The sequence below is a fragment of the Idiotropiscis lumnitzeri genome, chromosome 9 (genome assembly GCF_059441095.1).
Source record: "Idiotropiscis lumnitzeri isolate Australia: NSW breed Sydney's pygmy pipehorse chromosome 9, RoL_Ilum_1.0, whole genome shotgun sequence".
Classification (NCBI taxonomy): domain Eukaryota; kingdom Metazoa; phylum Chordata; class Actinopteri; order Syngnathiformes; family Syngnathidae; genus Idiotropiscis; species Idiotropiscis lumnitzeri.
Genome location: NC_142399.1, coordinates 2568435 through 2581946, shown reverse-complemented (window position 1 = coordinate 2581946; position 13512 = coordinate 2568435). Strand labels below are relative to the sequence as shown.

The window sequence follows — 13512 nt, the reverse complement described above, 5'->3', positions numbered from 1 at the left end:
CTTTATTGTCTCATAATTAGCCCTGACTAGACACGACATGACATGAGTGCTCCTCGTAGAGCCTTAAAGCTCAACTCTTTATTTCCATTTGATTGAAATGGCTGACCCCATCCCGATCAGGCTGGCATCTCTCTCATTTCCTCTCTTGGGATAATGGCGCATCGCTTTGGGCCTGACCTTTGAAATTGGGATGTCGCTCTCGTCATCACGCGCCACGATCCCGCTGGCATGTCGGAGAAATGATCTGCCATTAGTATTGTAATGCCCCTCCGAGGGAAAAAGCCGAGTGGCGTCGGTCTCGCCGCGTTCAATGCGGTCATTTGCAGCAGGTGCAAAATGTCTCCCGTTCCCATTTGCGTCGTCTGGCGTAGATATGCGCTCATCGGCCACTTCATTAGCGCTCGCAAAAGGATCCGCCACGGATGCTCGCTTGGAAAGTATGCCTTTGAAAAAATGCATTTGATGAGATTTGGGGTTCACTGACCTGTGTCATACTACGACGTGTTTCTCATGATGTGATGTCACGATCCCTCGTTTGCAGACGGATTTCGAGAAGGACGTTGACATTGCCTGCCGATCAGGTAAGAGCACAGACACGATGACCAAAAAAAAGTCAACTTAGGTGCTTCTCATTGAACAATTTTCAGGAATCTGATGATGGTTAGTGTGTGTTTATGTTTGCGACATTAAAATCATCTGTTACATCAATTGTGTCAAACTCTGGCCCGCGGGCCGAATTTGGCCCACGGTGTAACTATATTTGGCCCGCGAGGCGATACCAAATGACTACTGTACCATTTTACATTTTATAATGATAATAGTAACATTCAAAATGATAATACTAACTTTAAAAAAAAATATTGTATTGCATTAATAAAACCCCTAATAATAAAAATGTTCAATAAAAAAAAAATCAGTCAATTGCCTGTTGAGCAAAATTTGCAATCGTCGGCCCACATTTTTTGGAGCATTTTGAAAATTGATTCTGAAAGGAATGTGTTTTCTTCGGTAGCAAATCTGTTTGGGTGCACTTATTTATGCTGAGAACTGTAACAACAATCTCCTCTCAACTAAAAACCCCCCAAAAAAAGAGGTTAGACAGTAAAAATAGCTGCAGTTACATAAGAGCCAACAAACCCCACAGGAGTTTTTCACACTTACCAAAGCACTGACTTTAATCTGAGAACAAAACAGTCGAAAGAAAATGCTGTTGGCTACTCCTTTTATGTGACGTTTTTACGTGAAAAGTGAACAGCAGCCACTTTGTTCACGCTGTCATTTGGCTTTCGATAAATATGTTCGGAAATTCATTCATCACAGAGTTCATGCCTTAGGAGAAGGTTCCTCGTCATTTTTAGGTCGGCAAAGGTCATTTTTGCACTTTTTCTTTTTTATTTGGGGTTCTTTTGTACTTTTAAACCACCGACAAGAGTAAGTTTTAAAAAAATCCCAAAGGGTTAAGTCCAACTCTGTTGTAAAACTCAACACTTACTCACAGCTCTCAGAAAGTCTTTTGGCCCGCATCCCTCAACACGGTGCAGTCCTGTCAAACTAAAGTGCACCTACCTGACACAAAAAAAAGCAAAAGCAGTCAGGTGTCATGAATAAATCATGACCAGAATCAGACGGTCGTAAAACTGCAGTGCATTTCACAGATTACTCTCTGTGCTCGCAGTTTTACAATTATGAGTAGTGCATAAGACGCATTCTACGCTCTCGCCTCTCATGTAAACGTTGTGGGAAATAAATTATTAAAAAAAAAAACACACATTAGCTTAAAGGTTGTTCAAGTCGTCTTGCCACGTGAATGTGGGGTCAGAAGCTATAAAATGTTTCAGTTGGATTTTTATGCAATTAATATTTATAATCATAAATCTAAATATTTGGACTATATCATAGATTCAAATATGTTGTGCTTGTGTTATAGTTTGTTGCCTTTTATGTTTACAACATTTCACAGGTGACAAACAAGTGTGTAAGCCAACGTCTGCTGTGCTCATGTAATTTTTGTAATTTTTTTTTTAAGCAAACCATTATTTTTTATTTGTTGAAAAAAAAGTGAAAGGAAATAAAAAACGTGATTGCTTGACAGTTAGCTTTATAAAATTGAATGAAGCCGTTTATTTAATGTGGCATCCTGCTCTGATAAAAGCTTGGAGGTCAGTCTTTTCATTTGGCTGCCGCTGCACCTCACTCGCTTCTTCATATTAAATGAAGATGATGCCAGACGTAGATCGCTGATTTCAAACATGTGACTCCTCCCCTGCCAGCCCTCCACAAGGACATGGGCTCATGTCGTGCGGCCACCGTCACCGGCACGCTTTCCCGCATTTCCCTCAATGACGAGGAGGACGAGAAAGCTCCCGAAGGCCTCAACTACTCCACGCTGCCCGGTAACATCATCTCCAAAGTGATCATCCAGCAGCCTTCGGCACTGCACATGCCCATGGGAGTGGGCGAGCTGAAGGAGCAGTCGCTCGGCGACAACAACGCCGAGCTGCGGCGCGCCGTTTACCTGTGCACCGACGACGCCATGCGCCAGAGCGAGCAGAACATGGGCGCCCTCGACATGGAGGGCCACCCGCCACCGGGTCAGATGATGGAGACGGACTACATTGTGATGCCCCGCGCCTCGGCGGCGGCGCTTTCGGGCTCGGCCACGCTGCCAGCCCACCTAAAGGAGGACAGCAAGATGAACATCACCATGGATACGCTGCCGCACGAGAGGCTGATGCATTACAAGATGAGCCCTGACTTCAACATCAGCCCGTCAGGCGTGGACCACATGAATGTGAACCTGGAGCAGCAGTACCCCAGCGCCGCCGAGCAGATGCAGAACTTGCCCTTTGAACCCCGCACGGCCGTCAAGAACTTCCTCGCTGAGATGGAGGAGAGCGCTGGTCTGTCGCGGAGTGAGACGGGCTCGACGATCTCCATGAGCTCCTTAGAGGTATAAAAAATTCATGATCTTATTTTCCGGACTATAAGCCGCTACTTTTTTCCTCGATTTTGAGCCATACGGCTAATACAACAGTGCGGCTTTTCTGTAGATTTTTCTTTCACCAGTAGGGGCGCTCTATAGTTCCAAAAATACGCTAAATAATTATTGGGTCTGTTCTGTTTTAATTAGCAAAGTAGTTGCCGTGTTAAAAGGCACTGTTTTAACAATCTGCTTATGTACCTTTTATGGGCATTCACCGTATAAAATTGTTCTGTACATGCACTAAACAACATTTTTTTTTAAACTTGGAAAACTGCGGCTTATCGCCTGGTGCGGCTTGTATGTTTCAGCTGCTGTGGCTTTTATACGGGTGCGCCTTATTGTCTGGAAATTACTGTATATTACAATTTTTTCCCCTTAATATTGCGATTGCTATTTTATATGTGATTATTTTTTGCATTTTTTTTTTAAATAAACAACGAAAAATGTTATTTTGATAGGGGGCGCTAAATGGAATAATGCCATTTCAATGGGGGAAATTTGATATGCAAATAAATAAAGTTACAAGTTTTTGAAATTATTTATTTTTCTTTTTACAGAGAAGAAAATCACGATATTCTGATCTGGACTTTGAGGTGTGTTAAAACACGTTCCTTCCCTCAAGACATGCATCTCTCTATTTATTTTTTTTAATATACAGAGTAAAGCCATCCTTGTGTTTGTCATTTGATTTACTCGAACTTGTTGTGCCTCTTAAGCTTATTGGAGTTTACAAGATTTATTGTCACGCTATGTACTTAAGGTAAAAGCAAGGCTCTCAACTGACAAACAGGACGAGCGCTCTCACCAACATTTTGTCCTCCACCTCCTCCATCCATCGCCTCTGCGCTGATTTTTAAATGATCTGCTTTTCAAGTCATTTGCACATTTCATGTCTGATTTCAGTGCAAATTCCACCCCTCTTTTGGCACTTTTCCGCATTCCTTTCCATTGCCAAATCAGGTTTTACTGCATATATATTTGTGTAGTGCACCCTTTCAAAGTAAAGGAAACAGAATGAAAGCTTCTGGCAGCGGTTCTGGCTTTGGGGAGTATTTTGCTTTCAAGTAGACACGCAGCCACCCCTTGAAATGGAAGCCCTGGGCCAAGATTGGATTATAAGGGTTCCTCTTATGCCAACAAAACGTTAAATGAGGCAATTTGTCACAAAAAGAATGACGTTAGATTCGGTTACTCCTGCCATTTTGAATGAAATAGTTCCGCCGTCCTCTTACAAATCATCGCCATGTTTCCTTTATTTTGACGCTACCTGACAGTATATATGCAGACCCGAGCAGATCTGTTTGCAAGCTGGCCTACACGCAAACTTCCTTGACACTAACACATTGATCAGAGTGCGAGTGGGTGGAGAGAAGATGCATTTGCATTATTGGCTGTCAATACCAAAGCAAAAACCCTTGCCATTGCAGAAAGTCATGCACACCAGGAAAAGACACATGGAGCTGTTCCAGGAACTGAATCAGAAATTTCAAACCCTGGACCGATTTCGAGACATACCAAATATGGGGAGCATGGTGAGTAACAGGAAACCAGCGGGGGTGGATCTTAGCTGCCAGTCGTAGCTTATTTAGATGTGCAGTGCAGGCTACGTGTGTGTGATTGTGCTCTTGAGAGGTTATGGACAACATGTTGTTCGTTTATATCGCGCCAGCAGCTGGCCGCGGGGGGGGGCGGCGGGGTTATTCAGGTGACAGCCTGCCCCCGCCTCCACTCTTTTATTTTTTTTTTATTTTTTTTTTTTATTTTTTTTTTAGAAAAGATGCATTTTCTCCACCAGGCAAATTTGGTTTGCTAACGTAGCTGCTATCGAGAGTGCATCCATTCCAATGCAAGGCCATGAATGCACTTTGATTTACATACACATTTATCTACTTAGCAACACCATCTTTTTATCCTTTTTTTTTTTTTTAACCATAAATGCATGGCAGATGATTTAATCTATCAGCATCCCTCCCTGACCTGAAGTGTGCTGTTCTTCTAAGGCTGCATTTACGCCATGACACAATTGCCATTTTTATTTCTCCCATGTGACCCACTTGGGATATTTGTCATGTCAGTTGCCGATTTGACACCAAGATCCTACAAAATAGTCGCATGAGAGCTGTAACAGATGATCTGACATTAATCCGCCTTTCCCTTTTTCACAGACGCAATCGAGCCAGAAGGATGTTTAACCGTTTGTGCTCAGTCAGGGAACCCAACTTTAAATCGTTACATGTACGATGTCCGGCGTGACGTATGCAATTCTTGTTAGCGACTACAAATTTTAAAACAGGGTGTGTGCAAATGCAATTTCAAAAAAAAAAATTTGAATAATTAACAATGCCACTCACGATAAACGATTATTATTTTTGGTCTTTTAAGAGTTTTTTAAATTGAAAAATCTGGATTTAATTGGGATTAGCAAACATGAAACTCAGGTCTGGCCGTTCATTTTTTTTTTTTACAGATGCTGCTCACGCTTCTGTCAGACTTCCAACTTACACTCAGAAAATGGCCTCGGCCGTGCCATTCTATGTCTGTGCCATTTGTACAGAACGGTGACTTGGAAATGGCTGCGAGCTTTTAGAGGCAGAGTGAAATGCACCACCGTAAGCAGGAAAAGTGCTGAGTCATAAAGCATCAGATCTGAATAAAGCTTCTATCACAGATGGATAAAAATCGGATTTGAATCAGATTTCTGCCAATTCACATCGCTGCCAGCCAGACGACTAAATCACAGCACGCCAATTGATATACACACGCGTCTAACAAACAACACGCTCCGTTAAATCAAAAATGCGAGCATCCGAGGTGCATAAAATAGAAGGTTGTGTGGCCTTCTAAATAGACTTTGCACAACTCTGTCATATATTAGACACGACTCACAAAAATGTGGGGATACTTGCCTGAAATAGACTACAACCGGTTTATTTAACTGACTTTCTTGGAAAAATGATAAAAATTAGTGCGGTCAAGAAATTATTTTTTTTTAATTCATTAATTGCAAAAGAAAAATCTGGAATTAATTGCAATTAATCACATTTTTTCTACTACTATTTTTTGTGAAGCTTTTAGCAGGTATTTACTTGAATAATATGTTTATTTGAAATCAAAGACTGTTCTATTTTTGGAAGTAAATAAAACTGAGTTAAAATATTTAATGGCGTGATTTTTTTTTTTAAATTAATCTTGAGTTAACACTCAAATTTTTACAGCCCTAAAAATAATAATCATCATCATCATTGATAATAATAAAATCAATTTAGATTTCCATAGATCTTTCTCGTAAGGCCCTCTGCAAACGCCAACCTACAGAAGATCAGCACACACTCCCACCCCTCCTTTTTTTCCTCCTCAACTCCCCCCTTTCCACTACCAACGAATCTACTGCAGTGATTCTCTCAGAAATGACTTTCCATTTCATATTCCCTGCCTGCGAGCGGAGCCTCCTCAATTTGCAACAGCGTCTTTTTTGGCCGTCGGTGCGAGTGCACCAAGATAAATGGCTCACATTTCAAGAGCATACAGTGGATTTGAAAATTCTACACACACCTCTGGTCAAATGACGGGTTTTTGTGATAGAAAATAACTGGACCTCGATCGATTATTTCCGATGACCTTTATCATATTTTAGAGGGGATGAAAAATCCAAGTGAGGTAACGTAGTTGTGAGCACAGACACATGATCAGGTGTTGATGTTTACTTCCCCTCTTGAAAATATCAAATTTTTTATTTGAACAGATTACAGGTCTCAATATTGGTCGGTAAAGTGAAATGTATTTCAAATATTGAGGAGGGGGTGAAATGTTTAGTTGTCGCTATCGCAGATTTTCATGTGGATCAGAAAAACGTACGCTCGCTTAGTGGCAATCGTTACTTAGCATTGTGGGTCTAAAACTGGAAAAAGTTGTGCTGCTGACTAACATGGCCGTGTTCACAGGACAAGGCAATGCCAAACAAGAACCCGTGGGAGAGCTACAACCCGGCATGCGAGTACCAGAATTACGCCACGATGAATGTACTAGACTGTAGCGCCAAGGACTCACTGGAAATGACGCCCGCCGAGTGGGAAAAGTGCGTCAACCTCCCCTTGGACGTCCAGGAGGGGGATTTCCAAACGGAGGTCTAAAGGTGAAGCGGAAAAGGCAAACTCGGGAAGGAGGAGTTGACGAAGAAAGAAGAAGTGATGAATTTTGCACTGAATAAAGCAACAGACTTTTCTAACAGCCTTGGCGTTCATGTCGGGATAATCGGAGCATGGCAGGGACTTTATGTGCCAATACAAGACTGATGAGAGCGAAAGACAGAGAGGAACAATGTGGGGGGGGGGGGGATAAGGAAAACCATCAGTGTTACTTTTTTGTATTCTCACTAGTGTACTTAGTGCGGGGCAGCCTGGTGTACAATATCTACCATCACGTGTTTCAAATTATCTTTTCGAGGAATTGGCGAGAAAGGGAAAAAAAAACAAAACAAAAAAATGTCAAAGAAGAAACCTCACAGAGCAAACGACACGCCATGTGGTCCCAGCTCATTGGGTCTGGTTGCTACCAGGCCCAGGAGCACAATGTATATATTTATGCAGGTTTTTAAAACGTTTATAACAGTCCGTTTGGCCATCGCGACACTTTTTACTTTCTAGTATGAAACATGGGAGGCAAAGAGTATCTTTTGTGTCATATTAAAATGAATGTTTGTCCGGCTACATTCTTCATTGCTTTCAATGCAATAAAGATAATACTCACTTTTATATAAATAATATATTTCACAACTTTAATACTGCGGAACCCGCTTGAAGGATCACCGGCAAGCTCTCCCATCTGCAGCCCTGTAAAAAAATATTTAAAAAACAAAAAACAAAACAAAATGTTGTATGGTGTAAATAAACTTTTGTCTACATATGTTTTAATTGTGCCAATTTATTTTAATGAGGAAAAAAAACCAACTAAATAATGCCAACCTGTTCAAAAGTTATAGCGAAAATGTTAACATTTGAAAAGGAATGTAAATAAAAGAGGAAATATGTTCGTACTGCTTCAGACGTGGTGTCAACTTTGTTGTTTGCTTGGAGTGACCGGTCATTTCTACGCAATATTATAGATCGCTTGATCGATAGAATAGAAATAAACTCACGTGTCAGATGAAAAAATTGATGGGAAAACCCCCCCCAAAAGATTTATATAGTGCCTTTCGAAAGACATAAAGCGATCAGGCCAAACTATTTGTATTCACGTCAGTTTGCCTTTCAGCTCAGTTTATTGTCACACTAGCTTGTTGAGAGTTTGTACTGTAAAATTTACTGATAATATTTAATAAGTTCATCCCTCCGTCAGATTTTTTTTTTTTTCATTTGGAGTGGAAAACATTCAGCAGGTGAGTGGGCTTCTTTACCACCACAAGGTTCGTCTTTTAAACTTTTAATGCACGGGTGAGACGGAGCACAAATGCGGTGAGGTTATCACTTATGTGAGCGTGCGCGCCAGCAACAAAAAAAGGGGAAAAAATAAATAAAAAAAAGAAAACGTCTGTGGCGTGACTGAGAATCAACAAGAAGAGGCAACATGAGGGGAGGATTGGTGTCTTTTATGATCTACAATGTTTACTTGTCATCACACGAAATGTTTGAAGGTCTCAAAGTAGACTTCAGGGATCTCATTTCATACTAATTTAATGTCAGAAACTGGAGAAAGTTTTCATGAGTTATGTATACACGCTTCAGTGCACCTGCAGAATTTAAGTACAACAGATGAACCAAACAAGCCTAAATACGTAAAATACTAATATATTTTTTTTTTCTTTTCATCCGAGATGCTAAAAGACTGACTGACTTCTAAAGTTTAAGTGTGTGTCCACTGCAACGACTAGATTTGAGTCATTTTGTTGACAAGAGCAGCCTCGGTGCTCTGGTTGGGCCTGAAACCTGATTGGAATTCATCAAAGCAGTTATTTGGAGAAGAAAGTCAGAGAGCTCTTGATTCCAAAAAAAAAAACTTTCTCAAGGACTTTGCCGAAAAACGACAGGTTTGATATGGCCATCAAGAGCATTTTTATTTTGGAGTGATCTCACGACAGCAGTTTTCAAAGGTCTGTGAAATCCAAATTGCATTGAAATGTTAACGTAATATGAAAATTGGGGTAATTGCGTAGCACCAATCTTGTAAAGCTCTTAGACAAGAAGATGATTATAGAGATGCGTCATGTGTGTATAATAGCGTGCCCTTGAGACCACACGCTGGCCGTGTTGTTTGCGTGTTGCGAAATGGAGCTGTGGATGCTGACAGCCCCTCCAAGGAGTAAATGGCAACCCTTCCTGAAGCTGCTTGAACACAGAGCGGGCACACGGTGTGAATGAAAAAACTCGCATTGATCCTTCATGCGTCACTCTGCCCCGACAGGTGCCGCGGAGGCAAAGTGTTTCTTCATCAGAAGGGCCTGTGACAAGTTTAAACTTGCCGACACGCCGCAGGCCGGGTTATGACGACAGCTGCATCAGCGTCACGATTACAACAACAACAAAAAAGGAAAAAAAAAACCTACTTAATATGACTGTAACGTACTGTTCACAGTTTGAACATTAATACTGCACTTAAATACGAGACCATAACAAAGCTGCGAGTCAATTAAAACATTGTACCCAAAACAAAAATTGTACCGGAAAAAAATGCAAGTAACAGTTTTTGAAATTAGAATTTGGTTGTTTTTTTTTTCTGTTTGGATTTGGGGTTTTTTGTTTTTTCGTTACGCTTTTTTCTAACATTTTGGCTTTACTATTGTTTAGTTTTAAATAGTGTTTATTAGTGATGGGAAAATAAAGCTTCAAATTTGCTTCATGAACCAGTTGTTGTATTTTTGAGTCCTCTAGAGGGCACTGTTGGTTTAAATGAAGGCTTTAAAATATGGTGTGCTTTCAGCCCAATGTTGAACAGAGACTGCCACCTACTGGAGCCCAAAGATACTACAACTGGTTCATGAAGCAGATTTGAAGCTTCATTTACCCATCACCAGTGTTCATCTACATACTCGTGATCCGCTTCTTGCAAAAGTATCCATTCAGATATTTTGAGGGAGACCCTATCCTCCATTTTTCAATTAAAACGGGACGATCAGCAGATTTTGTGCTCGGGCAAAGCCCCGTCTCATATTATCGGAGAGGAGCTTCGATTAGACAGACTAAAAAGGTGTCTAAAAAGATGGGATTTGACAAAAACCCCAAAACAAAAGCTTTTGTTTATTTTCACACTAAAAGGGTTGACAGGCACTCCAGAAGCCCAACTACGGAATTGTAAACTAGAAATTAAAAAGCCAAATTTTCATAATCCCTTTTAATATATATATTGCATTTGTTTTGCAAAGGTTTGGATCTTACTAACATTCAAACTCCACACACAAGGATTCAAACCCAGAATCTCAAAACTGTGAGGCAGATGTATTAACCGGTCTTAAATCGTGCTGCTCAAGTGGCGTTTCTGCTGGGAGACCACACGACAGGGTTACGCGCCATCCTGGCAGTTTTCTAGCGACGATTCATTAAATAATATAAATTAAAAAAAAGAAGTGTTTGATCCTTTTATCCCAGGAGGAATTTGCCTAAAAGATGACGTAGGAAGGAAGGAAAAGATTTAACAAGACTGATCTGTCACATCTGCGCTTTAAGTTTTTTTCTTTTTTTTTGCTCATGGCTTATTTTGTTTATTAGCAAGCGACGTGGGGGCGGCATATGGCATAATAAGCAAGCTGGAAAGCCGCCTCACACAATACTCGGTGACAAGGTGCGTATGCCGCAAACACTAATTGAACAAGCCCAGTAAATTTCATGCAAATCCACCGCAGGCAAAGGCTGAGTGTCGAACACTAATCCAAGGATGGATGTATTTAAGTGTCACTTTTATTTGAAACATATCCACATTAGGGAGCAAAATAAGCATGTTTGAAAAACACTTTTTTTAATTTCTCAGAATTGAGGATACGTCAGGTACACCTAATGAGACCCGAACACGGTGTTGACTGCACCACTTGATAGATACTGTCAATCATGAGAATCACTACAGCAGTAATTTCCAACTGAAGTGCCTTTGGACCGGAGTTGAAAAATATTTATGACAAATGGATCATTTTTCCTATGTCAATCCCAGCGACACATAATGAATAAAATGCTCTTGCATGAGATAGCAGAAGTTGCAATAAACCTGTGCGCCACGCATACAACAGAATAAGTCCAATTTGGGAGTCCATTGAGACAAAATCGTTGTTTTAATCACCGCTTTTGTGACATTTTTGCTTGGTGGAGTGCTGTAAAAAATGTTTGTTCAATAAATGTTGGCAAACACTTTGCGAAAGAATGCCAAAAACAACTCCCGACATATTTGAAGCCTTTTATTTATTCAAATACCGGACATGTACCACTCAATAGTGGACACACAATATTACTTGGTACCACATTCCAGCACGTCAACAAATATCTGGACTAAAAAAAAAAAAAATTCTGAAATGACCCAAAGTGATCTTCAGACCAGGATTTGTGCCCATCATAGCGATAGACAATCATGAGGCACCACCATTATTTGAAACACAATAATCATATTTATAGTGTCAATTAGCGGTTATATATTTAATGCACTAACTTTGAAATCAACAATACAATGATAATTAAAAAAAAAAAAGATGTGCCTGTCACAAGCACTTAAAAAAATTTGAAACTTTATTTGCTGGAATCCTTTCCACGAGAACATTAAATGAAATGTGACGCTTGATGGTCAACGAAACGCGTTCAGTACCACATGCCATTTGAACAGTTCAAGTCAGATTGGTGACGAGCAGGAAACTCAATAGTAATATACAGCATTTCATTTAAATGATAGATACAAAAAAAAAATGTGACGTGGGTTTCATACAGTAACTAGCACAAAAGTCAATTCAAAGGAATTTTAGAATCGATGGCAGATTTCCAAACTGAGGGTCGGGACCCTAAAATGTGTCTTTTTTTTTTTTTGGGTGGCCACTCGTCAAGAGTAACATTATGTAAGCTACAAAGCAGGGACACAATTTCTTGACTTTTTCAGTTTCTTTCACCAAATTCTTGTCATACTCTTCTTTAGTTGAAAACATTTGGTCTAGAAAGCGTCCCGTAAAATGAAAATGCACATTTTGCATGTAAGCTTTGACTTAATTTCGACAGTTGTCTGTGTGCGCGGTCTTCGGAGGACGTTCGTCGAATTCCAACATCGTCAACTCACGTCGTCGGGGAGCCGACCTCCTTGAAAGCAATCAAAATAAAACGGAAGCAAATGAACGACTTGCCAAATTGTACTCGGTAGAGCTCTTAAGTTATAACGCGATGTGCTGATCCGAGGGTGTGTGCGTATTGAACCTCAGTGCACATATTCATCATCGCTGACGTCTGAGTCATCGGCCTCCACCTCGCCTTCAATCACAGACTTCTTCCCTCGGCAGCATGACACCACCAGGCCGATGAGGAAAGCCTAAGGAAGGAAATTCAAAACATTAGGAAATGCTGGCTGGGGCGCGTTGAGCAAAACAAAGAGTTATGCGCATGATTTAAAGTGTGTTTGGGGTGTGTCTCATCAACTCAAATGAGTGAAATGATGACGATCTTGTCAACACTTACAAAGCGACCCCATCTTCACTTAAAAAAAACAAAAACACAATCTTAGTAAATCAAGTGCAACATGCCCGCGAAAAAAGGCATTTTTTATGAAATCTGGCAGGCGTAAGGAGATAAAGAAAAGCATAGAATTACTCGACATGAACAAAATAATCGACTAATAATGTCAATATTTGGGACTAGATATAATTTTGAAATCACAGTTAATTACAATTACAATCAGCTTTCACCATGCAATATTTGAGAATGTTTTGCTCGGTTGCGTGTGGTGGAGCCGTTTTACAAAGTCAATGATTGGAAGATGAAGGATTGTGAATCTTGCGGTGCAAAAGACGAGGGGAAAGAGAACCAGGACATGAAGCAGCTGAGAAGAACAACTTACGCCAATAAACGCCCAGTTCCCGAAGTAGTAGATGGTACTGAAGAACCAAAACTTGTGGAGAAAAAGATACGACCGGGTCACAATGCACTGGTCTGAAAAACAAATAAAACAGCAAATTCTTATTTCACGCACGCAAAATGTTTCCGGCGAAAATGTTAAGCTTGCGGTTGCCAAACTTTTTTGACGCATTGTACAATCAAGTTTTTTGTTCGTTGATGAGATTTGTACAACAGTGATCTCGAGTACATCGATAGTTTTGAATAATTTGATAAATAAAGAGAATGAACAATAGATTTCTTCTCCTATTGACCATTTACGATATTGAATACAAGTGCGCGTTGGACTATTCCACCAGTCACGTGACTTCATATTTTTCATTGTGCAAGTGCTCAACATGTTCACATAAAAGGCCAACATTGGCTGCAACAATACATCACGACTCAGGAGGAGTGCCCGTTCTGTTAATGGAAGTAAAAAAGACAAGTCGGTCTTGGAAAAGAGCAAAGTCGTGTGACTGTCACTGC

At 40.5% G+C, this 13512-nt stretch overlaps 2 protein-coding genes across 8 annotated transcripts in view; one reads left to right on the top strand and one right to left on the bottom strand.

The window, feature by feature from the left end:
* The window catches only part of adgrb3 (adhesion G protein-coupled receptor B3), a 109751-nt gene extending 101728 nt beyond the window's left edge, over nt 1-8023 (top strand). For 5 of the 7 annotated variants that reach the window (XM_088304365.1, XM_088304363.1, XM_088304360.1 and 2 more), the window contains 5 exons: nt 542-581; nt 2271-2950; nt 3541-3576; nt 4411-4515; nt 6925-8023. In XM_088304365.1, coding sequence (XP_088160491.1) covers nt 542-581; nt 2271-2950; nt 3541-3576; nt 4411-4515; nt 6925-7113 — 1050 coding nt within the window. In that variant the 3' untranslated portion in view covers nt 7114-8023. The remainder of the gene's footprint in view (nt 1-541; nt 582-2270; nt 2951-3540; nt 3577-4410; nt 4516-6924) is intronic. The other 2 variants (XM_088304364.1, XM_088304362.1) reach the window with 1 other exon arrangement.
* Nucleotides 8024-11342: 3319 nt separating this feature from the next.
* Nucleotides 11343-13512, bottom strand: part of lmbrd1 (LMBR1 domain containing 1) — a 32035-nt gene continuing 29865 nt past the window's right edge. Inside the window, exons 15-17 of the mRNA XM_088305476.1 lie at nt 12989-13080; nt 12352-12463; nt 11343-12237 (exon numbers count right to left, since the gene is read on the bottom strand). Coding sequence (XP_088161602.1) covers nt 12353-12463; nt 12989-13080 — 203 coding nt within the window. The 3' untranslated portion in view covers nt 11343-12237; nt 12352. The remainder of the gene's footprint in view (nt 12238-12351; nt 12464-12988; nt 13081-13512) is intronic.